Raw genomic sequence first — 26313 nt, 5'->3', positions numbered from 1 at the left:
ATTACTTTCAAATTATTGTATTGTAAAATTATCTTACAAATTTTTCAAACAATACAAAATCGTAAGATCAAATATTTTCCTTTAGTTTATGGGAAAGTCAGAATGCAACGCTTTTGACCATTTTGGTGATTTGATTTTTTTTATTTTAAACATTGAATTTTTAAATGTAAGGTTCATGCATGGCTAGAAAATCACACAAACCAGAGCTGGTAACAAGGTCAAAATCTATAGATCTTAATATTATATGAGAACATTTTCTAAAAGTTCAGCACCTTACACTTGGTTGGTTAAAAAGAAGAAGACGACCTTTTCAGAGTTTCAAACCTTATTTTTCTCCTCTTCGGGGAAAGTGTCCCTTTCTCTCTGGGCCTCATTTATAAAACGTGCATATGTGCAGATTTGAACTTTGCGTATTCTAAAATTTACGCCAACGGTCATATTTATAAAAACGGTCTTTGAGGTGGAAACATTTTTAGCACCACGTCAGGTTGTAAGCAGATGTTTTTCTTGTGGCAGAGAATGGGAGTACTGCAGGTATTTGGAGATCGTCTTGGGTTACTCAACGTTATCATGGTAACCTGAAAGGAGAGAACGAGGCATTATGTAACAGCTTATGCTTTGGGGAAACTCCTTTCTCCAAAATTACTGAAGCCTGATTGAATCAAGCTATTACCCTTGCAATAGCCAAAGGCGCGCGGCCTCAAACGCTCACATGGTGGGCGGGCCCAGTCTCTATATAGGTAGAGCCAGATTTTCTCAGAATCTTTAGACTGAGTGAGAATTACTCATGGACCCTGCACAGACAGAACATGTGATGTGATAGAGGGAATTCCCAGGTTGATAGGTTTTATAACCCTAGCGGAAGTGTTTTGCAAAGACCAACCCCCCGCAAAACAAATGTCCTGAATTGACATGTGTTTAGTCCAAGCCCACAATAACGCCAGGAGTGGGGTGGGCACATACCGCTATTGAGCAGTCAACTCCTCGGGAGGCATAAGCCAGGCAAATGGCTTCCACCATCCAGTGCGACAGTTTCTGATTTAACACTGGATGGCCTTTCTTAGGGCCTCCGAAGCAGACAAACAGCTGCTTGGACATGCTGCTTTATCCACATAAGCACATAATGCATAAACAGGGAACAGGGCACGCCTCTGAGACACCTTATCAGAGGTTGGGTCGGGGGAATTAAAACGCTTGCAGCGTTATAACCTGGGCTTGAGAGGATTTTAGGTATATAACCATGTCTAGGCTTAAGCCTCACCATACAATCGTTTGGTCCAAACTGCATACAAGCACTGTTGACAGAGAGAGCTTGCAAATATCCGACTCGCTTCCCACATGATAAAGCAAGCAGTAGCTTATAAGTCCATACTGGTATTAGACGAGGGCGGGGATGATTCATTAGTCTCGTGTCCTGAAGAAAGCTTGTTATTAGGGTGTTAACCCACTGAGCAACCCTCTAAAGTGCCCTTAGCCTGAGACAAAAAGTCCCTTCTCAATGGGATCGGCCACAGAGGGGTTATCGACAGATTCAACAGCTCAGGAACCCATGGCTGGTTGGGCCAACTCAGCGCTATCAGCAAAAGAGCGCCCCTCTCTTCCCTGATTTTCTGCAACACTAGCAGCATTATTTTGGCCAGGGGAAAAGTGCAATTTCGCTTCTTGGATTTCCTACTTGGGTTTCTTATGCTAGTTTCCTACTAGGTTCCTACTGATTCGCCCATAGTAGAAAGCACTGTGCCATTCTCTGCAGGGTGCTTGAGTGCACACTTTCCTGGTGATTGATTTATGCCACCAACTCTGTATTGTCCGTCCGAATTAGAACATGATGGTCCTTACGAACAGCGAAAATTCCTGTAGGGTAAAGTGAATTGCTTTGAGTTCTAGACAGTTTATATGCCACTGCACTGACTCTGCCCACACTGATTTCCTAATCCTACATGTTCACGTGTAGGATTAGAGGTAGAGCCTGGGTCAGTGTTGCCTCAATACGCGTTGTCCCCGATGGCCCTTTAACCATAGCTGAAGTGGCCTCATATGCAGCAGACCCAGGCAGCAAACATAGGCTGCAGCAGCCATCAGACCCAGTAACGCTCTCTTGTGCAAAAGAGGTCAGGATATTGAGAATAGTCTGAACTCTCTCTGTTGACAAATCATTCCTAAGTATGTGATAGACTGACCGGGCTGATGCATGCTCTTCTGCATGTACACAGACAGGGCTAGGCATGCTAAATTGGCGAGAAGCTTGTGTCTGTGGTCCTCTAACACACTCTGAGTCTAGGCGATGATTAGCCAGTCGTCGAGATAGGTCAGGACGCATCTTACGGGTATTTTTTCACTTTGTGTAAGTGCGAGGGGCCAAAACTAGTCCGAACAGCAGGACATTGAACTGATAAGTGACAAATTCGAATGCAAACCTCAGAAAGCAACTGTGATTAAGGGCTATCTGATATGAAAGTAGGCATCTTTAAGGTCCACGGCAATGCAATAGTCCACAGGCTGAATATGTGCGAGTTTCACTGTGATCATTTTGAACGCGCATTTTGTCAGCGCTTAGTTCAGTGGTCTTAGATCCAAGGTTGGATTTATGCCACTATCTTTTTCCAGAAACAGAAAATAGCGGCTGTACAAGCCACATTCCCTTTGGTCCTCAGGCACTATTTCTACTGCTTGTTTGGCCAGGAGCAAGAATTTCTCCACGTAATAGAGGAGAGCTCTGCTTCGGGACTTTTGACATGATCACTCCGCTAAAGCGGGAGGGGGGGGGGGGGGGGTATGGGGGGGGGGGTGGGGGGGTCTGTGAGCAAATTGAAGTGTATAGCCGTTCTTTATGGTACTGACAGCCCAATCTGACACTGCCACCCACACGCTCAGGCATATAATGCAGTGGTAAAACAATATTCAAAAAATGTCTGCAATCGCTGCAACCCGCAGGGGGGATGTTGAACAGATACTGAGAACGGTATACTGATATATTCTGAAGAGTATACTGATACTCTTGGAGGACGGTCCGCCTCTCTCCACGGACATCGTTCTCTTCCTCCGAACAGGAGCATTAGGAACTCTGCTTCTGGTCCGCTGGGCGCCCGGATTGGCGGGGAACCTGTTTTGCACCATAACAGAGCTTCCTGTCAGATCTCTGATGCAACGGCAGCTCAGGATCGCGTCGCAAGCTCATGCTTGAAGCGGAGGGCCGGGCAGAGTGTCTGGCTGGTCGCTGCGCTGAAGATGACCTCGATCTCACCTGAGGAGGAGCATCGGCCCGTTTGGGATAGAAGGGGGTCATCATCTTAGATTAATTTTGCGCTTTCTCAAACTTCTCTAAGAACGTCCCTACGGCATCAGATGCCTTGGGGTTTACTGGGGTGTCGAGCAGCTGCGATTTGTCTGAGTTGTACATTTCTGTGAGCATGAACTGCAGCACTACCAGGCTGCTGTGCCCGACTCCCTGGGTGACCTTCTTTGCTACACACAGGGTGAGATGCTGCTGTGTGCAGCTTTCGAAAAGACTTTGGGTCCGGGCCTTCTTCATCTAGGGACTTCAGGAGTCTAGTTTGGAATACTTGCAGGGTCATTGTTTGAAGGGCAGATGGTGCGTGTCCAGCTGAAATATGTAATGCCTTCTCGGCAATGTGGGCTGTAGCTATTAAGGGGAGTGCCATGACCGTGTGAGCTCATCGTGGAGCTGAGAGAAGAAGGGAGCTGGTCTCTGCGGGGCATCCAACTGGCGGCCTGCATGGAGAGAAGACCCATCCATCCTCTTTTTTACCGGCTACTCTGGGACTGACAACTCCAGGCCCATCTCGGCCACAGCCTTTGAAATGATACTCATGAGCTCCCCATCCAGAGAAGTTGGTGGACATTATGTCGTCTTCCAAATAAGACCAGGTCCCACACTTCAGAAGAAGGGCAGAGGCTGTCCTCAGTGTAGGAGACTGGGGGCTCTCATGGAGGATGAGAACACGGGCACTGGGCCAGCATTAATTCATCAGCAGAGCCTCCTGAGGGAGCTGTTTGCTGCCTCTCCGCTGGCTCTGTGGTGGTAGGAGGGGGACACACAGAATACAGCTGGCCGCCGTTGGGACTCGCGCAGATAATCTTGATAGGCAGGTCCTCACAGGCGTGGGAATCTGTGCACGGCCCAAGCACATCACGCATTCGTTGTGCGAGTCCAGGAACTCTATGGGCAGGAGAAAGATTCTGAGATAATCTGGCATGCAGCGCTACCTATATAACGGCTGGGCCCACGCAGCGTGTGAGCGCAGCAGCACCATTGGCTATTGCAAGTGGAATAGCATGATTCAATCAGGCTTCAGGAATTTCAGAGAAAGGAGTTTCTTTAAAGCGTAAGCTATTACGCAATTTCGAGAGACTTACTCGAAAGGGAACAAAGTAATTCTTGCCGCCCGCCATTCTCAAGTAAGCCTAAAGGATTTGGACATTGACTGGTGATCTTCTATTATGTTAATGAAATTAATTAGGTGCCATGGCAATCTGAAACCATTCAGCTGTGCAGAATTTCCAAATCATTTGCGATTTATAGATCTTACATCTAGAAGAGTGTTGTGTGCACGTTTTTTTGCGCTCTCTGAATCACACGTACGCACATTGGAGAAATGATCGTAAGATTAAATGTAGGATGGTTTCTATGCAACATTTTATAAACGAGGCCCTCTTTGTCTCCATTAGCAACAGGTCACAACCTCAACTGAGCAATCAACCCACCAGAAAACAATGCTCATTAAAGCAGTGTATACTGCATATCTTGCCATTTTTTATTGTGCTTTTGTTAGTCAGAAAAAAAAAGGACAAACCTGTAGAACATACTGTAGTCATGTGAATGATGTGTTTATTTTATGTTACGTCCTGCCAGTGGTTGTTTAAAATTACAAAGAAATCAATTGCAATTTTCATTCTCGTTAAATATGCAGAACCCCTGATGTCTGCGCTACATTTGGGGAAAGTAAAGGGCAAAGGTCAGGGAGAGTGGCCACCAAATGTGCAAGTCTACTAATTGACTTACTGGAATTCAAGCCAAACAGAACAGATTCTTAAATCCGGACATGAACCCATGAAATTCAATAAATCGGGGCACATATGTAAATCATTGAAAAAAAAACAAAAAAACTCCTATATTTGGGGAATCAAAGAGAAGAAAATATGAGATGTCTGTAGTCTCAAGATTTCCAGGAGGTGGCACCATAGTGCTGGTTCGAACAGCATTAGTTCTCTACAAACCTCAAAGAAAAGCTAAAAAAACGATAATTACTTTTTGGCACATTTGTTAATTTCCTTTCATCTCCTGCTCAAACAACTATAATATAATTTAAACAACATAAAATCATTATGAAAGATGAAAGTATGAGTGATGTGTACAGAACGAAAATCACAGCTCGCGAGTTATCAGAAGATGAGAGGACGAAAACTAGTACATATGGCTCAGAAATGCAGTTCCAAGTCTCCAGGGTGGGACGACATTCACAAAAACATACGCAGACTTGCTTTTGTTCTTCTGGATGAGCTAAAGGGAGGGGCATGATTTTCAGCAGGATGGGGAAATTAAATAGGTCATCTTTAAATAAAAAAAATTCTACCATTTTTAAGAAGATTTTATGCAAAAGCTACCTATGGATTTAACAAGGAATTGGTGTGTGTATTTTTCTGGGGATCTGAATGGTAGGATCAGGGCTAGTCTGCATTTGAGGACATACACACTAAGTAATTCACAGTTATCAAAAGGGGCCTGACACCAAATGGCCCCTCAACACCTTCATTCAAGCCCTTGTTCAGTCAAACAGACTGACGATTTAATGCAGAGCAGCTGTTTTGGGAGGGGAGGTCAGGATTTCTGTAAATGAGCTAAATTATTTTCTTGCAGAAAATAGTATTTAAGATGAGGGAATAAACTTTAGTCAGAGTAACCACCATATTTACGGTTTAGCAAAAATGAGGCTATGAGGCAATAAAAGTACAGTCTGTTCAAAGTACAGTCGGTCTTAAGGTCATAGGTCACACCCAAAACCCTTAATTTCTGCTGGAAAAGTATATATTTTCACAAACACACACACACACACACACACACACACACAGACACACACACACACAGGATCACACCATGATCATTTTTTTTGTACAAATCTAGCAAATGTAGAAAACTAAGTAAAAGTGTTTAGTGTCATTTCTGATCAATGTGCTCTTGATGATTCCTTAAAAAAAAAGAAAAAAAAGCTAGCGCTAGTGTGTATAGGGTATAACTCATATATATAGTTAATAATAATGCTGTAACACATTTTAATTGATTTTTCATTCCTAGTAAATTCAGTTGTAGAATTCCACTCCCATATTTAAAAGTGTAGAGAATGGGATTAAGAAGATGAATGACGTGTATTTAGCTGAAATGTGAACTGGCTGTACTTCAATCACTCACAGATTCTTTTTTAGTCATGTTAAGATAAATATGGTATCTACTCAGAGTCAAAGTTGCTCCTACGGAAGGGGCTTTCCTACACAGTGTTACTGGTGTGTCATCAAAAACACTCGTCTGTTGAAGCACCGAGAAGGTGTTGTCGTCATTGGCGGTTTGCATGCGGACTGATTTTAGCTGACCAATGGGTAAAGCATTAACTCTATCTGCTGTCACAGTCTGTTTAGAAAAAACACATAAAAAACAAGACTGAACAGAAATGAGCATCAGTGTCCTATGTTTGCATGTCCCAGGCTTCATTTTAAATATGCAAACAGGTCATATGCATCTATTGAGCCCTAATGGAGGCTAGAATCAGAGAGGTGGGAATGAATGGCTTGAAATGCTAGCACCTTGTTTTGTGCAAATCACCCCCGAACTCCATACAAAGAGTAAAATCTTCACCTTTTTTGACAGGTGGTTAACTATGCATATATGCCAAACATTCATATATAGATCTATATATTTTTTGATTTTTAAAAATTTATATGAAAACTATCGTATATACATTGCTTGTGATTGATATAAAAAGCAAATATTTTAGTCATTTGACTATATATACAGCTGCAGGATCTCTGGGCTTTTTTTCTGATTTGATTGTTTTTTCATTAAATCTTTTGTCCTTAGGTTCATTTTTTAAATAATTGTCATTCTAAAATTCATTCTAAATGAATTCATAAAAATTCTTCTAAGCATCATATTTCACAAGCTACAAAATCCACCTATGAGAAGAGAGAAAAAACAACAATAAATAAAGAAATAAAAAAGGCCAAAACAAATGAGCCAAATGCTGCTTACAGCAGATTACCATATAAGCCATACGGTGGAAACTTTTACAATTATAGATTCTGTCTTCTGGTTTGTTTATGAGATGTTAAACACCAGTCATTACCATCAAGATAAGCTGCAATATTACAGATGTTTCTCGTCCCACAGTGGTTCTGTCATGCACACCTCACACATTTGTTCACACACTCACTTACACGCAAACTTATTGCAGTTTCTTATTCAGAATTACTTATTACCAGATTAAGAAGACTTTTGATTTAGCAAAGTCATATTTGGATAAGAAACTAGAGTGGTTGTGTGCATGAAAGCGTGTAACTGTATTGGGAACACTTTTTTTTTATATGAAAAATTACAAACAAAAAATAACAAATGTGGTCTGTGTGAAGGGCTCAAACATGAACACACACCATTACACCCCACTGTGGGATGTTCAATAAAAGATGGAAGACCAGGTTCTGTAAAACCCTTAACAAACAAAAGCAAAAAGGGGGTGGTACAATGCAAATCAATCGAACCAGTCAACTGTCATTTCGTATGGTGATGTAACGTTTCATGCTACAGTCCATCATAAAAGGACCCATCAAAAAATCATCTTCAAGAGTGTTTTTTGTCTTTATATATATGTATATAATATCATTTATAAGTTTTATATTTATGACAAAAATGTTATATTCATATATCTATACTTTTTTTTCTGTCAAATATATATGTATATAATTGGTAAAAATGAGTAAATTATTGGTGAAATAAATCATCTAGGGAGAGAGACAGGTGCAGTTTTGCACAGTCCATCCTGTTTGCTGTCCCTCTCCATTTTCAAAGCTATTTAAATACATTGAGATATTCTATCTAATGTCATATTTCCTTTGGAAACCCAAAGTAAGAGTCTGATTATGAAAAAAAGCCACTAGTATTGGTTAAACATTCTCCGAGTGTAGTACGTCCCTCAGCCAGAAGGGGGCAGGTGGTAGACAGAGAGGATCCGGCCACGCCCAATCTGCTCATCCACTCCTAAAAAAATACTCTGAAAGGCAACTAAACTTCCTTTTCTCAACAGCATCCCTCCTTTTTTCTGGATTAATGACGCAGTGGTAAGAAGCGGATAGTAAAGTGGGGAAAAATGAATTTGGGTCTAAGGGATTAGTGGGTGTTTATCATGCTAATAAAACAGAAGAATCAATTATGAGATGTTCTGCGTGGGCTTTGATCAGACAAAGACAAGTTTAGGTGTATTTTTGTCGCTAAACAAGAAATCGGAGTTTTCAAACTACATTTGTTCTGCAGGTGGTTTGAAATTGGATTTAAATGCAGTGTGAATTTAAAGTAGTTTTTCCTAATTCGCTATGAAATTTGTATACTCTCAGTTTTGTCAGCTATATAGTGAACAGTAAATGAGTGAACGACAAAGTGGTTTCAGCATTTGCAAAAATGCATGAAATACTTCAATGAATCATGAGTTCAGCACCACGGCAAGAATCCATGACGAACATGATTCCAGATTTCGTAACTGAATGTTGACTGTGCTAGCGGATCTGATTTAATCAGTCAGTCCTAAAAATTGGATTTGTGTACATTGTGAACAAAGTCAATTTGATCACTGAATTCACAGCCCCTCCCAAACACACAGCACCCATGTGATTGGATGCTGGCAGTGATGTGGGAGGGGCTTAAGATAGTGCTACAAAAATGGCATGGAGCAAACACCCACTTTACCAATGATAGATTTAGGAAACAATGGGGTTATTTAAAGCTGAAGTGTGTCATTTTTGCGGCAATCAGAAATGGCAAAATTAATTATTGCGTTCAAAGTGTTTTCCAAATATGCCATTGCTTGCATAAACACTGCAAATGTTGGTGCGTCGGATTGGTTGGGATGCTCAAATGTTCAGAGCAACGTTTTGAAGGTAATATTAAGCTGGGATAGGAGAAAGTATTTTAACATCAAAATGACACACTTTGGCTTTAAAGTTCAAGAATCACAAGTAAAATAAGAAGACAAGCAAATAAGAAAATAAAAGAAAACTGTGTGGAGACTAGCTACAGGCAGAGGGAGGCGCTTGGTCAACTCTCCAGCAGCAGTTTAAGAGCGCGCTCAATGTTCATGCGATGACCGACGCGCGTCACACCCAGCTCAGCGAAGTCCTCCTTGGTCAGAGCTGGCAAATGGGAGCCCTCGATCTCATGCTCCTGGAATCGCTCCCGGTGTTCGGCCAGGTTAATGCTGGCCAGCCAGTCGCCCACGTCATACTTGTTCCACAGGTGGAGGGGCTTCTGGTGGAACGGCCGAAGGGCGAGCAGGGGGGAGGGCATGCCTGGCGAAGGGGCGGGAGAGGGAGAGCGACTCCGCGCACTGGAGCTCCTCATGACGAAACGCACTTCTTTCGGTTCGTGAGGGAGACTGAGGCTAGACGACTTAAGGATGGTGGGGGGTGTGATGGGAGAAGTAGCCAGGCCAAAGCCCCGGATGGGTCCCAGAGGATCTGAGCGGTCCGGGGAACCGGGGCTGGGCGTCCGCCGGGTCACTGGGTAGCGGCTGCCTGGTCTGATGGTGTAGGTGGTGCCGTAGCCTCTCTGAGAGATAGTATGGAGCTCCCCCAAACTGCTGAAGAGTCTAAAAGTAGAGAACAGAGAAAAGAGAAAAGGAAGAGGGAGAGAGGATGAAACAACTTTTTTTGAGAGAAACGGCAGGTATGGCTCTCTTGCCCAGTTTTAGTAACAGCATCAGCTATGTTAGGACTCTACGCTTTGACTTAGACGTGGCAAACGTATTAAACTAGTGTTAGTGAGATGCTTCATTAATGCTTTAAGCTCTAACAGCAGAAGTGCAAAGGTTTTAGAGACCTGTGGAGCAAAGATACCTCATACGATCAGACATGATCAGGTGTATACAGAGTGAAATCAAATCTTGGATTTCAGAGTTTTTAGAGTTTATATATTTGTCATAGAACTAAAATTTAAAATGTTTCCTTCCTAAAATGCACCCTATTTACACTGTAAAAAATGTGACTATTTAATGAGTTTTAATGTCTTTTTTGATTCTTCAGTGAAAATATCTAAAACTATCAGCAACAATTTACAATAAGGTTTCATTTGTTAAAATTATTTAACTACATTCATTAACATGAGCATGTACTGTATTAATCTACTAATACATTACTACTACTAATTACTAACATTACTAACTATTTATTTACTAAGTAACATTAACAAAGATTATACTTTAACAAATGTATTGGTCATTGTTAGTTAACGCAGAAACCAATGTTAACTAACAGTGTCTTATTATAAAATGTTACCAAAATATCCATCGCAGTAAGATAAAATACTCTATAATGCACAATATCTTATGGCATGCAACTTCTCAATTTTGTTGTTTCATTTTATGATTATTAAAATGTTCTAGTTAAATAGAAACATAAACTAAACACATAGTTGACCAAATCCATAATACATTTTTAATTTCAGCTGTTGACATTAAAATCATTTATTAAGCTTGTCAAGACTGAAAGTGTGTTTAATCTTCTAAGTTAAAGTTCTGCAAGCTACAACTGTAATAGGCAAGAGAAACTCTCTTTCCACTTAAAACCTGCCTCCGTGAGCACTGAAGTGAAGATCAGACATAATTACTCAGTAAACAATCAATGATAATGACTGGGGTGTTACGTGAGTTTGAATGAAATCTGAATGAAATATATAACGCGTCTAGATTTACACAGATTTATGAGCACTTTACAGCAGAACACTGAAAGCACAACCAAACATGCACCACATGAGAAATAATAGAAGATGACAGAAGACAGAATGATGTAGAGACACGCATAACATCTCAACCTTCAAATTACATATGATTTATTAAATACATAATATAGGATTAATATGTTGTATATATATCCTATAATATCCAACAAATATAGTATTTTAGGATTAAAGGATTATATAGAATTCATAATTTGATATTTTTACGTGAATAGCCAAGTCAACCATATTTATGCATCTGGGTGAAGAGGACAGAACTTATTTAGCAATATGAATGCAAGCTCTGATCATTATCTGTCATATCTGTAGAAGCAGCCTATGGATAAAATCTAAAGGAAAACAAATGTCCTATACCTTAATTGATCAAATCCTTTTGCCTGTGTAACTTGATGATTGAGGACAATTAAGCAGAGGGGACCTGGCCAAATTAGCATAGGGTGGGTCAGTAGATGAGGAAGGGTGGATGATGATCAGGGCTTGACTTAGAGGTGTGGAAACAGACAGAAAAAAGAGATGAGATGATTAATGCGCACTTACACAGGTGCCCGGCTCTTCTGGGCTTAGCCTCAGATTCAGCTCTAGACAGAGCAGCGTAGCATGCAAAGAGAGAGAGTGAGAGAAATAAAGAGATAGAAAGGGGGAGAGAGAGGGGGAGATGGAGAAAGTAAGAGAGAGAGAGAGAGAGAGAGAGAGAGAGGGGGGGGGGGGGGGCAATGAGAGAGAGAGAGAGCGGTCGGTTAGCATCAGTCCATGACAGAACAAAAAACAAACACCACACACATCACATCCTCAACAATGTCAATCGAATGCAAAAAAAAATGCGCAGTGACACAGACCAGAGCGCAGCTATCCCCAGACGTCAGCTTTCAATAGTGGAAGATGCACATATACACAGTACCAATAATGACTGACTTTTTTTTAATGATGATGTGAAATTAAAGTATTTCTTAGAATACATCTTGTGTCTGGGGTAAGATGCCGTTCTGGTAAAATGAAACAAAAATTAGCAAAAAAATCAAAATGAACAAATATGTATGAAAAATAAAGAATGCATAAAACTACATGAGCAACCATTTTTCTAAGAAGAAGCCGGAGCGGTCCCTGTGTTAGCATGATTAAAGAATGAAAGTGTCATAAAGATACAGAAATGAAACACTTAGCGAGCACAGTAAGCTTGGACAGCATGTCTGAATGATGGGAAACAAAAAGAAACGTTTTAAACGACTATGCAGACTGAGAGGAATGAGAGATTGTTATTATGATGACACTAATGATTATGTTTTATTTTCTGATGGGAAATGGCAACTTTCAGCTGGTATAATTTAAACAATTTAATTTTTTACAATCCAATTTGGTTGATGAATAAAAATAACATTTTCGTAACACAGGGGCTGGACAAACATGAGTTTTAAGGAGTAACTTATCTCAAAACACTACTTTGAGTAACATGGGTCAAACAACACATTCATAATGTAGGATGTTGGAAAAAACATCAGTCACACATGGACCCACATGCATACTGCTAGCACAGTGCCATAGAGGAGCAGGCTGCAGGGAAAAGCTCACTAAGTTAGATGAGTGAGTTTGGAAGGTGAAAGGTCAAAGCCTGAGATGGTGCATGCCCTCAGGCCATTTGTTACCTTGTGAACACCCAAATGGCAAAAGACAGGAACTTAAAGAAGCACTTCATGGTTAAAATCCAATTCATGTCAATGTAGTCAACCTACTAAATGGAATTACAAAATGTCTTTTGAGTTGTATCATGTATCATGCACTGAAGGTGTCATAGTGAAACTGATGACCAAAACGGATGCACTACGGCATATTTTTTTGTTAATTTGCCAGGGTGGACAAGGGAACACAAGAACCTGCAGAAGTTATTAATAAAACCAAGAGCAATGTCAGCAAAAGTGATTGAGTATGGGATTAGTGGATTGTTAAACAATAGAAAATAAAAGGAATGACATTTGATTTACCCTAGTGGCTAAAAGCTAAGGTTTACTGTCTTCCATGTCCTTGTCACATCTGTTGGGATATAAAGGACTTCAGCTGTATTTGAGGATATAAGCAAAATAGTACAAAGCTCGTGCTTTAAAAATCAAGACAGAAAAAACATTGCCCTTTGAGCTCTTATACGAAACAACTTTATTCTAATTAATAGTTTTAACTCAAACTGTCTCTATAGCTCTGGTTATGTGTATTTATGGATCTACAGAAATGTCTACAGTATATCACTCTAACTCTTGTCTACGGGTTGTATGGTAGAGCTTTGAGATCAGCCTGAGGCCGTTCTACGTTACTTACCAGTGGTTGTCGAATGCTGAGATAGTTCTGGGGCTCCAAACGTCTCAATGAAGAAAGCATGTTAAACATTAACACTTAATATTTCTACATAAGTAAAGTTCTGGATTTGCTTTATTTGGCATGCTTTGGGGCATGTCATTTTCAGGAGGATGTTTAATATATCTTGTGCATGTTCTTTTTATTTAATATTACTCAATACAAACTGTGAGTTTAAATTGAACATTGTCAGTCAGATTTTGGAAAATAATTGCACAAGGTAAATGTTCTCACTGCCATTTGACCAATAGGTAACTTGCATTTGCAGTATAAACAACTTATTTTTTCCCTTTATTATTTTGCTTTAAAAATGTGTTGAAATTATTTTCATGGGTGTTTTGTTTCGGTTGTGAAATTGATTTGCGTTTGCTCTTCTGCAGGATTCATGCCTTACCTTGCACCAACCACAGGGGATTTCCTTCCGGGGTCAAGTGAAGCTCCAAGTGGCTCTTCGCCAAGTGAGCGTGTGTCCTTGTTCAGCTGCTGCAGCCTTGAGCTGAGCTCACTGATCACAGTGGGCTTGCCTTCCTCTGCCCCCGAAAGCGGACGGGGTTCCACAGGGTCCCCCCACAACTTGGAGCGTCTCTGGAAGAGGTAGCGGGGTCTGGCTGGGCCTGAGGCTCCTGCAGCAGCAGCCAGCGCAGCCGCGTGCTGCTGTGAGAGCAGTTCGCTATCAGATGACTGTTTAAGCAGGGGGTCCCTGAATGTCACCGGGCCCTTGCTGAGCTGGGACTTGAGCTTTGGCTTTGGAGGCACTGGCGGCTTATCAAGAATGAACGTCTGGCCATCTGCGTAGGTGGTGTAGGTGTCCGTGGGCTCGCCGCTTTCCGAGGACAGGGTAGACATGCTGGAGACAGTGGAGATGGTGCTTGTGGTCTCCAGGTGGTGATCACTGGAGCTACGAGTGTCTACCTCTTCCACCCCGGAGTCAGCAGCAGACTCTGGGCCTAGGTGGGACTCAGATGGCTTCCCTGAGGCTGCTTGCGGGCCACTGCTAGCGGGGACCTGTGCTGCTGCGGCGACCGCTGCTGGAGGGGCAGGGGGTGGAGCTGAGGGCAGGGCAGAAGGGGTTGTCTGCCCCAACGTATGAACAGGAGGTACTGCAGTTACAGGTGTCTTTCCAAGAAGGCCATTGGCAAATTCATCCGGTGGAGGAACCACACCAATTTTACGGAGATCCTCTCGTGTCTCCTCATCACTGGAGGAGAGCATGGCAGGTGGCAAGGTGACAGTGTAGGGATCAACATCCTCCTCAGAACTACCCTGAGCCAGAGTTTTATCAGAGGCTGGGCTGGGAGATGGCTGGGAAGCTGGAGCTGTAGCTGGCGGTGGGGTTGATATCGAAGGAGCGTCAGGACCAGGGGACTTGGCGCGTTTTATTTCGGCCAACATGGGTTTTGGGCTCTCTGACAATGCCCCCTTAGGAGAGGGGACCCTGTGCTCTGGGCTGGGCCCCACAGCCTGCCCATTACTCGTTGCATGAACCATGATAAGCCCAGCAGTTTTCTGCTGAGATGTGTCCATGATGCTGATGATCATACTTTTCTTGTCCTCAATTTTGCTCTCCTCCTTCCTTTCTGTTCTTGTTTCTAACTCTTTCCTGGTGGATATGGGACTTCCCCACTGAATTTTGCTGGTGGGGGCGGAGGTATCGTAAATTCTTTTTGCCGCAGGGGAAAAGGGAGGTGAGGCAAACTCCCCCTCACCCTCTGACCGCTCAGCCTCTTTGGTCTGGGTCTCCATATACAGCACCCCTCCAGCTGCTTCGTGTTTAGTTCTGGGCTCAGGGCTGCTTGAAGGGGACTGACTCTGGGAGGTTAATGCTCGTTCCCTTGCGGCCAGCGCAAGTGCCAACGGAGAGTTAGGGTCCAGGGGCTTGCCCGTCAGTGGGTGAATGAAGGTGGTGCCCCCAGGAGAAGGACGCAATGCCAAGGCGGGAGGAGGCAACTGACCAAGTTCACGTGTGAGCATTCGTTCATCGACAGAACGTGATGGTGTGAGTGAGGGGGCCTCTGGGGGTGGTGCAGAACTGCCCTCCATAGTGCCCACTGATAGGAAGACTGTAGATTTCCGCCTCTCCTCTAGACGACGTTCCCGGTCTTTCACAGCATCAGCAATTGCAGCAGCAAAAGGACCTTTCCCTTGCAACAGTCCCTCAGCCTGAGCTTGACTGCGTTCCTTCAACAGCTGCTGCTGATGATGATAGAAATCAGCCCTGCTGGTGTGGTGAGCAGCTAGGCGCCCAGAGGGAGAGTGCTCTCTCGCATGGATGGAAGCCAGTGCTAGTGAAGCTCTCTCCTGAGCATCTTCCACCTGCAGTTGCTTTACAAGTGGGCTCTTCCTCCGCTGTGGCTTGCTGGGAGGCGGCATGAATAGGCCTACGTTGAACTGGCCCACATTGGCGTAGGGGTTATCGATGACTCGACCTTTCCGCTTGATCCTCTCGGGCGGAGTTGAGATTGGACCTGGCCTGGGGATGTCAGTAGGCTCTACGGGGAGGTGGGTGGAGTCCTGCAGAATGATCATGGAGCGGGCTTTCTTCTGCCGTTCCATGTGGGAGGCATGGCGAGGCGGCTCATAAAGCTCAGCGGACATTGTCTGTGGCAAAGCGTGCAGTCTTGGCTCAGAGCCTGGTTTAAAACTGGAACGGCTGGGATCATAAATACGGCCAGGGGGAGGGGGTGGGCAGAACGAAGGAGGGGGTCCAGTGTCTAGATAGTAAAGCGACGGGGGAGGTGGGGGAGCCATTTGGGGAGGTGGAGGAATACTATGGCTGTCTCTCAGGCTGTCTGTCATAGAGGAGCTCCGTGGAAACCTGTGTTCCGCTGCTAGGGCAGAAAGTCGATCCTCTTCGGTTGCTCCTGCACAGACAGACAGATAGATCTCTGAAAATGTATTTGTGGTTTTGTTTGAGCTTGGATGATGAACAATTGTGCAATATTTTGTAGGTTTTGTCTTTGCTCTTTCCTTTAACATTACTGTATGTTCATAACTGTAACGTTCCTTTAATGTTACTGTGTGCCATAATATGGCATTTTAAAGCATTCAGATTTGCGGATCAAAATACAGTAACACTTCACTGCTGTATGAAATTAAGGAGCTTAATAGAGCATTGTATGTAAAATATTTCTGAATGTTTACCAAAAGACTTTGTTCTAGCCATGCTTTTCGGCAGCTGCATGTGGGCTTTTTCCAACGCTGGATGAAGAGCACCATGAAGAGCAAGTCCTTGTCGCTCAAAAAGAGACTGCACAAAAACAAATATATATATGTTAAAAGGTAAAGCAAAAAATTTTCATATTATCAACAGAGTGTTTCTGCTTGCCATTGTTACTGTAAGAAGCTTTAACCCGCTGAAAGTACCAGCATGGCTGGTAACAAGCATACAGCATGTTCAGATTTAGATGTTTATATACAGTGAAACTATACTGGTACATTAGACCAGTATCGAACTTGCATAAAATCTGTTTTTAAATTAGAAGTTCCACTGTATACAACTCCACTGTATACAGACAGCATATCTGGTCAATACTGCGGAAATGGGACACTTTATGATAATTGAGTGTGTGCACATACTGTATCTTACACTGATTTCTGCTGGTGTCATTCGGCGACTGGTAGGACGTTGCTTCACCGTGGCTGCTCTGTAGTCTTCTACCTTTGGCCTCAGTACTGACTCCTGAGAGGCCAAAATCTCATCTAGCCTTTCTGTTAACAAACACACATACAAAACAAATTTCATTACACACATCCACACAAATAGTACTCAAAAAGGTGTAATATGAATCACATCTGATCACAAGTTTTCAAATAAAATAAAAACAAAGTAAATATGAAATGGAAATGCTTGATGTCATAAAGTGAATTAACACAATGCCACAATGCATCATTGCTCCTCATTTGGCAAAAGGTGTAGTATGACACACTACCTCAGTTCCAACCTATAGATCTGCCTCCTCTATACTGTCTAATTGAGCAGTGCCATTCACACTGGATGCACTCTTTTGTTCTTTTGAAGTTTAGCAAGGTATGTTTACAAAGAAAAACAATTAAAAAACAACACGGATGGATGGAGAATACAACCTGTGTGAACGGTCCCTAAGGCAGCATTCAAGCTGAAATAAAACCTCATAAATGACTCATTTGGGACACTCCACATGCCACACAAATAGCGTTCCTCACATGACGGATATGGAAGGCGAAAATCACAATGCATTTCCACAGTTTGGCATTAGCACATGTTGCTACCCTAAGAGTGTGATATTCAAATAAGCATGAACATTTTTTCATTTATCATATAATCTATCATTTTCTACTGATACTTATATTTATTAAGTTATTTTATTCAATTTATTCAAATATTTTAATAAATATAAGTTAATATAGAACGGTAATTTTAATATTTAAGCCTTTTCTATTTCTCTGTGACATCCAAAGCAGGTATTTATAAAGATATGATTTAGCTGCCTACGTGTTGAGAACGCCCCAAAAAGCTGGCTAGGTAGGCAGCTCACTAGGTTTTGAAACAGAGCTAAATAAAGCATATTCCAGCGTGAGCAAGCTGAAGATGGTTGCATGCACATTACATAGCAATATTGCTGGGTTTTGTCGGTTTCTAAAAACAGTAATGTGTAACTCACCCCCTCTTCTCCTCCTAGAGGCTGAGCATGAAATAAATGTACAGAACACTTCTCCATTAAAGTCTCACAGCAGCAAATGTTTGTCGATATGTGTTTCAGTGTGTGAATGTAAGTGTGTGTAATGAACTCAGTAAATTCAGAGCACAGATTGAGCGAGAGAGAAAGACAGCTGATGTTTCGAACAGCCCAAATGGCTGCAGGAGGGAGATGACACAGTTAACAAATAAACAAGAAAGAGCAACAGGGAGAAAGAGACAGATAGACAGAAAATGTTGCATCCAAGTGTGTGCATGTGTTAAACTACCTATTTTCATAATCGACTATTTTATAATCTGAATGACTATCTAACTAGTTAATTATAAGGAAGACTGTGCACATTGAATCCAAGAACATGCCGTCCTTCAATAGGATATATGAGAGATATTCAACAAATATACAAGTTAAAATAATGATAACCTTACTGCACAGAAATAGTAAGCATAATAATGGGAGCAATGCGACAGAAATTGCGTTAAAAGTTATTGTTGAAGGCAGTGGATTTGTTTCAGAAGCAGTGTTTTGTTGGCTTTCACAGTGATGAATTTACTTCCATGACAGTATGCTAAAACCCAGTAAACTGTTAGCATGCTAAAATTCTCTATTAATTCATCACCTTTAAAAAAAAAGAACTGGTGATAAAAATATTAACTCTAAGACAAAAAAATCAAAAAAAAAAAAAAAAAAAACTATTCAACTCCACAAATCAACTAGTGTGTGTGTTTGTTCGAGGGCGTCTTACCTAGCTCTTCGAGCTCAGCAGTCATGCTTTTGGACCTCAAGGTAAGGGTGGTGCTGGGTGCTCTTTTTGGAGGCGGGGGCGCTGTGGAGGAAAGGCAAGGAGTAGATGAGAAGATGCGATGGTGTGGTGTGGGGCCTTCATGGCTGCTGCCCATCGGCAGCTGCCAGCGCTTTTTCACCATCTTCATCTGAAGATCACAATGTACCACACTGCCGCACCACGATTAAACTCTATTCTGCCGTCTTTCTCTCTCTGGAATCATGTAACAATCAGACATCTCCTGTGTGCGTACGCGTCCAGAAACCCACTTCCTTCCTTGGTGGCCCTCTGATGGATGGTAGAAAAAAATACTTGTTTCCCAAAATCCTTCATTTCACATTCATTCTCTTACAACCCAAACGATGGTCAAGTTTCCCTTTGTCTCTCAGAAACGAAACCTGACGTTTTATAGCCAAAGAATGATATAAACTCCCAATCAGCATAAAAGGAAGCACCAAGAAAACGAACAGATTTCCAGGAGATCAGACACTTCTGTTGTCTCAATAACATCAGCGTAAAACTCCTCACTCCTTCAGCTAACAACCTTGCAGACTGGAGTAGAGCTCTGGAGAGAGAGAGATGGGGAGAGAAATACCAAGGCACTAATGCAATACTTACTTCAAACATGCATTGTAGTAACCATGGCAACTCTGGCAGGAGCAAGGCCTGGGCTTGTGCATTTAAACTGTGAGAATCTGTGTGTGTGTGAGTTCGTATGTGTGTGTGGGAGGATATAGCCACAAAACTAACAACAGACACTCCGTTATTATTTCATCAGTAGTGTGTATAAGTGTGTGATAGTTTTCATAGCCCAGAGTTATGCAATAACTTTGCAGGTGACCATGATTTTGACAAGTAAGAACAACATTCTTATCGACATAAGATAAAAAAAAAACAACTATCGCTTTTCTCTGATTGTGACGGAAAACGTAAGTGGAAGTTTATGCATTTTGGATTTATATGATGATTTTATCTAAAACAACTTTTACATTTTTTTCATGCATTTCATATACTGTTTGAGCAACAGGAAACAGAAAAAAACTGACAAAGCACAGCAAAACATAAACAACTTAATAACTAAACAAGCATATTAAACACAATGCCCACTGAGCGAGATACTAAAAAGACAGCAAGACTGTCTTATGCATCTATAAAAAGAAAGATTGAATCCTACAACTTACACCTTATCTGTAATAAGTGACTTACAGACTAGTGTCTTCTGTTACTTCGACTAGTTGGTTAGTGAGTTCAACTAGTTCAATAAATTTTGCACTAAGTGCAAATAGTAGCAAATTTATGAATTTAATGAATATAATCATATTCACTGAATATATATTTCACATATATAACACTGAATATGTTGTTATTATAGCCAAAGACTATAGAATAACACAAGATGCGTCACTCGTATTGTTTCGAATGGGGAAAAGTGCAACGCTCCATGTGGCGGAATAAGTCCCGCCTTCTAAATAAGAGCCAATCGCAGATTGGTAGAGTAATCGTGTCACTGCTACTGGAGTTAGAAGCTCCGGCTCCTATAGACCTTATGCGCCAGAGAAACAAGAGCGCAGCCATCTTTAGATTATTGTTTTTGACCTTCCGTTTTTGCAGTCGCTCTGATTATTTCTATGGCATCGCTCTCAAAGAGTAATTAGCTGGTGAAGTGGATTTACTTATTGTAGAGTTAAAACTAACGTTATCATGAGCATTGTAATGTTTAAAGCAGATGTCTTAACAAATGTCAGTAGAACGGGAATATTTTAAAATGAGCCGTTCATTCATATATATGTAAAATCGCAGTGAAAATACAGACCGGAAGACAAAACATAGGGCCTACATAAGGTCTATAGAAACAGTCAGACGTGCACTTCCACTGCGCATGAACTTGAAATTTATGAGACAGAGATCAAACATGAAATTTAATCGTAAGCTTGGCGAACAGTTTTGGAGAATTTTATGTTTCCCCATTCTAAGAGATAGGAGCTGCACTTGAATGCCTGAGCGTCGTTTCAAAGATGGCCGCCGAGTGAATTGACTTGTCTTCAAGGGACTTTGTTATAGCTTACTGTTTTATAATACAATACACTGAGGTGCAAACAGTATCTGCCACTATTTGCACTAAGTATAAATATCATCTAATATCATTTATCAATTATTTACACTTAGTGCAAAGAAAATACCTTTTGTTTCTATTTACACATAGGCCGTGTGTCCACCAAAGCATTTTTAGCCAGCTGAAAATGCCTAGTTGTGGGTGCTTGAGAGCGCTTTGGCAGTGCAGCGTTTTTTTTTTCAGTGTAGACGCTTTGCTTGCTATGATATGGAATATTGCAGAAGTGTTACTAGTATCTAATTGCACAGATCATTTGTTTCTATATAAAAATGTCGATATAATGTAATTGCTCTGGCTCTTGTTTTAAATAATTTTGTTCCGTTATTATGCTTGATGTTGGTAACATCTGTTGACGTTGTACAAGCAGAATATGGCGGTTAGTCGGTGTTGTATTTGTCCCGTCCTTCCTCCACTGTGATTTGACAGCTGCTGGGTAAAAAGTGACAGTGATGAGCGCTGCGCTTTACCCAAAGTTGACCATTCTTCATTTCTCGCCGACCGGTAAAAAAACACAGAAAAATTTGTGAAACAGACACTCAACGCCTTGTCACGCTGCTGCCGTTTTAAAAATGTGATGCTCCCATTGAAAACAATTGGAAAAATATGCTAGCCTTGGGAAAAACACTTTGGTGGAGATGCGGCCTTAGTGTAAATAGCATCTGTTGCTATTTTTTCCCACTTTTTTCTTTAAGGTTGGTGGCGCTTGTTGGCACTTTTCTTGGAGAAGTTTGATCACCTTTAAAGCACCAACACTATTTGGACCAGACTAAACAACCCGCCAGCCAGATTTAAACCTTACTGTGAGGGGATTTGGATAAAAGCATGAGCTAAACGACTTACTGTGCTTCTTCATCATCAACTAAAGCCAAACACAGGTCAATAAAGGGTTCGGATTGTGTGGGAGTTGCAGATAAAAGTGAGGATAGTTTACATGGATATTGAATAGACTTCCTCTTTGCATTTCGAGGTTTTGCTATAGTTCTAATAACTCTACCAGTAGACTAATTTAACTGCTAATCGATTGAGTGGGTGTAGGAACGCACAAATGTGTGGAACAGCTGCACAGAAAACACTTTGACGCTTCAATCTGCTTAGTCATCACAATTTTTTTGTGACAAACAACCCTGTCATTTAGTTAATGCTCCTGAAGTTTTCTCTTCTGAAAAACACAGTCATTACCATCACGATCGGCCGTGATCATTAAACTCGCTCCTTTATTCATTCTTGCAGCATATCTTTCCCTCGTGTTTGAGACTAGATTCGCCCTGCTGGGTGAGATCTCTCAATGTCTGATCATTACATACACAGCACAGAGCATCAAAGGCTGGTTCCCTAGCAACCCGTGCCTTTAAGAGCTCTTCTGTCTGACTGCAGTAGCCCCGCCCACAATAAACAAACAAAACCAGCAGTCAGCACATTCTTTATAACTTAACTACAAAACCACATTCACAATATTACACAATTTTTGTGTAACCGACTTATTCTTGACAGACACACTGTTAAACATACAAGAAAACATGAACTAAATTTAAGCAATATATTAAGCTGCAGACCTTGTTTATAAGCTGCAACCCTGTTAATATTACTTGCATTTTAATATGCAAGATAGATCAGTTCTGTCGGAAGTGAACAAGCACCTTACCCTTCTTCCTGACTGTCTCCTCAGACTCTGGCTTGCGTGTGACTGACACCACCTTCATAAGGAGGCTATTTCCACCCTGCCGGATGAGTGACACCACCTGCTTGTGTCCCACTTTTACCACGTTTACACCATTCACCTAAGAGACCAATCACAAACAAATCATAACTGTTTCTGCCCCTCCAACACATTCAAAGCATCTCAGACTAGACTCAAGGTCATTACATAGCTTCAGCACAACACAATTGTATTTTAATGTGCTGGAGATGTAAAACATGATGAAAGGGGATATGAACAAATCAATCCTATACCTCAATGAGGAAGTCACCAGTCCTTAGCCCCGCCCTCCAGGCCACGCCCTCAACATCCACAGACTCCAGGTACTGCAGTGCGGGAAAGGCAGGTGTGGGTGTAAACTCTTCAATGGGTGTCTCCGCTACATAAAAACAGAAAATCAAATGCAATATCACATAGTGGTTCTTAGACTCATTGTGAAGCCAATAGCAATGCTTCCATCCACCTATTTTTATGCATATTGTATAAATAAACGCTGGATGGAAACACCAATTTGCGCTTAAATTCCAAAAAAATGGATAAATAAAAATTTAAAATATAAAAAGTTAACTTCGATGAAACAGTTACCATATAAATCCCTTAATGCGCAACTTACATGACTTTGCCTCAACAGTAAATGTGATTGGATTACTGGACTAACCAGCCGATAAATTTCAATGCACGGCATCTTAAATGTAGGTTTGGTCATTATAAAATGCCTGAGCCAAAGTCTGTCATCAAAATGGTTGTGTACAATTACCTCCCAGAACTCTCTCACATGATTGCATTCCCAAACACCAGGATTCCATCTCCGAATGCAAGATAACATAGCAGTGTTTATTGCGTTTTGTAAATTATTATGTGTGAAAAAAGATGAAATGGTTTCCCTGATTGCAGCAACTTCCATTTTCATTACAATATTTTTGTGGCAGTTTTCCAGGAAGTGATGAAATTTTTCTTTTGAACACATGGGATGGAAACGGCGCTTTATTCACAAATGTTTTATGTGATATTCCAATTTTTGTCAAGTTAATATCGTAACTCTGAATGGAAACATAGCTAATTAATGGCTTACGTATTGATATCTCTCTGCTGGGATAGGTCAAAGCATTTAAAAATGGTTAAAAATGACATTCTTCACCTTTAAATTAGCCTTACTGTAAATATAAACATATGTCTAAATAAAGCTGTTAGTGCTTTGCTCTTCATCTTTGAGATAGTAATAGTATAGGAGAAATCAATAAAGAGACCAGCTGAAACCCATATGCGTAAGAAATATTAATGCACCATGTGGGTAACAGATGGCATTAGGAACTCATAACTCCTACCCAGGATGGTGCCACCCCAGAGACTGGGCACACACACACACACACACACACACACACACACACACACACACACACACACACACACACACACACACACACACACACACACACACACACACACACACACACACACACACACACACTGCTGGACTGTATACGTTGTCAAACACAACTGTATAATAATGCTGTTAAGTATGCTACATAATCAAATATCAAGGTCACTGGTTCACATTGTGTCATTTCTATAAGTAATAAAGTTAACATTCACTTAACTCTAGTATGCTGTCACCAGAACTGCATCTGTAAGACACATACACTGTTGCACTCATTTGCATTGAGTTTAAACTTTCATGTTACCCTAGTGTGAATATACCAAGTAGACAAAATGTACTAAAATAATTGTAAATAGACGATGTTTTAGAGAAATATTAATTTTAAAGGTACACTATGTAACTTTTTTCAAAATGAACAAAATTTAAATAATGAGTCAATACATCATCAATCTTTCTTCAAAAACATGTTTTTATCTTACCCTGATTGACTATGATAAGCCTATTATAAGCGTTTATATTTTATGCCTGACTTTTGCAAAAAACAGTAGTGCTGCTGTCAGGATACAGGCTCGTAGACTGAGGTAAGTGAATCCACATAAAGCTTTATTTCAGTGCATCAAGTTCAAAAGGTGAGAATATTCAAAGTTCAGAGGTGAATTCGGTGAAGATTACTGCGCGAGAAGGATTCCAGGTGAGCAGATCCTCTTCAGTTTATCTAATGATAAACTAACACAGTTCGGTGATGATTTGTCTTTTCTCTTTCAGATACAGCCGTGAGCGAGTGGAACTCAGGAGGAATAAAAGGACTCAGGAGACCTGGATACAGTTGAAGCTTCTAGGAACATCAGAACAAGGACACAGAGGTTAGTATAATTCAGGTGAGTATACGTTACGTGACGAGGACAGGTTGTATCAGAGACTTCGTGAAACAGTGGTAAAGCGTCTGTTCCTGTTGGAGACTTGACAAAGATTTAATGTGAACTGGGTGTTTTTATGGAGCTGGTTGCTGATTGGGAACAGGTGAAGAGGATTAGAACTCAGGAGAGAGTGATCGTTGTGTGGTGTGAGATGTGGACTCTGATTGGTTTCTGACACTACCCCTCCCTCCAGAGTCCGCGCCAGCGGACCTTGGACCCCGATGTCGCGGGGGTCTACCTCTGGGTCGTGGTGCAGGTTTGCTTGGATGTTGAGTCTGGAATTCAAGGAGCATATCCGGATCAAGGATGTCCTTCCGGGGTATCCAACATCTCTCCTCTGGTCCATATCCTTTCCAATCTATCAAATACTCGAGCTGACAACCTCGACGTCGGGAGTCCAATATTTCTCTTATTGAATAGATGGGCTCTGGTTCAATAGGAGGTATCGTGGGAGTATCCTCCGGAGCTGGTTCTGTGGTTGCGCTAGACACCACTGGATGATGCGGTTTCAGGAGAGAGACATGGAACGTGGAATGGATTCGTTGCTGAGCCGGGAGACGAAGCTTATAGGTCACTGGATTGATCTGTCTTTTTATGGGGAATGATCCGATGTACTTGGGACTAAGTTTACGACTAGGTTGATGTAGACGGATGTCTCTCGTAGAAAGCCAGACCAGTTGTCCAGGTTGGTATTCATGTATCTGACACCGACGGGCATCTGCGAAGTTTCGTTGCCGATTTATTGCTTGTCGAAGGTGATGATGAGTTTGATTCCAGACCCTTTCACTCTCTCTAAACCATTTATCTACCGCTGGTACCTCGGAGGGCTCACCGGACCAAGGAAACAAAGGAGGTTGGTAACCCAACACACATTGGAACGGAGTTAACTTTGTAGATGCCTGTCTGAGGGAATTTTGTGCGTATTCTGCCCAAATCAAATACCGACTCCAGATGTTCTGGTTGGAGTGGCAGAATGTACGCAGGAACCGTCCAACATCTTGGATTTTTCGTTCGGTTTGGCCATTGGTTTGCGGATGGTACCCTGATGAGAGACTTACAGTCACATTCATCATAGAGAAGAATGCTCGCCAAACCCGGGTGATGAATTGAGGCCCTCTGTCAGACACAATGTCTTCTGGGATACCGAAATTTCGAAAAACATGTTCCATTAATAATTCTGCCCTGACGAAGCCTGTGGGAAGACTCTTCAGGGGGATCAGCTTACATGCCTTGGAGAACCGATTAATGGCTACGAGGATACAAGTGTTACCCTCTGAGACAGGAAGATCTGTAACACAATCTATCCCAATGTGTGACCAAGCTCTATGTGGGACAGGAAGGGGCATCAGTTTACCCACTGGCAGCTGTTGTGGAACTTTGGACATGGCACAGGGAATACATCCT

The 26313-nt window shown here is 41.7% G+C and overlaps 1 protein-coding gene across 23 annotated transcripts in view; it reads right to left on the bottom strand.

The window, feature by feature from the left end:
- Positions 1 to 120: 120 nt before the first annotated feature.
- Positions 121 to 26313, bottom strand: part of shank3a (SH3 and multiple ankyrin repeat domains 3a) — a 290014-nt gene continuing 263821 nt past the window's right edge. For 9 of the 23 annotated variants that reach the window (XM_077193703.1, XM_077193706.1, XM_077193705.1 and 6 more), the window contains 8 exons: positions 22869 to 22993; positions 22561 to 22696; positions 18767 to 18847; positions 17989 to 18009; positions 16935 to 17056; positions 16490 to 16595; positions 13743 to 16209; positions 121 to 9863 (listed from right to left, as the gene is read on the bottom strand). In XM_077193703.1, the coding sequence (XP_077049818.1) occupies positions 9314 to 9863; positions 13743 to 16209; positions 16490 to 16595; positions 16935 to 17056; positions 17989 to 18009; positions 18767 to 18847; positions 22561 to 22696; positions 22869 to 22993 (3608 nt within the window). In that variant the 3' untranslated portion in view covers positions 121 to 9313. The other 14 variants (XM_077193704.1, XM_077193709.1, XR_013186070.1 and 11 more) reach the window with 13 other exon arrangements.

The sequence above is a fragment of the Siphateles boraxobius genome, unplaced genomic scaffold, assembly GCF_051911475.1.
Source record: "Siphateles boraxobius isolate OS27281-9 unplaced genomic scaffold, OSU_SipBor_1 31, whole genome shotgun sequence".
Classification (NCBI taxonomy): domain Eukaryota; kingdom Metazoa; phylum Chordata; class Actinopteri; order Cypriniformes; family Leuciscidae; genus Siphateles; species Siphateles boraxobius.
This window is presented reverse-complemented; position numbering and strand designations above follow the sequence as displayed.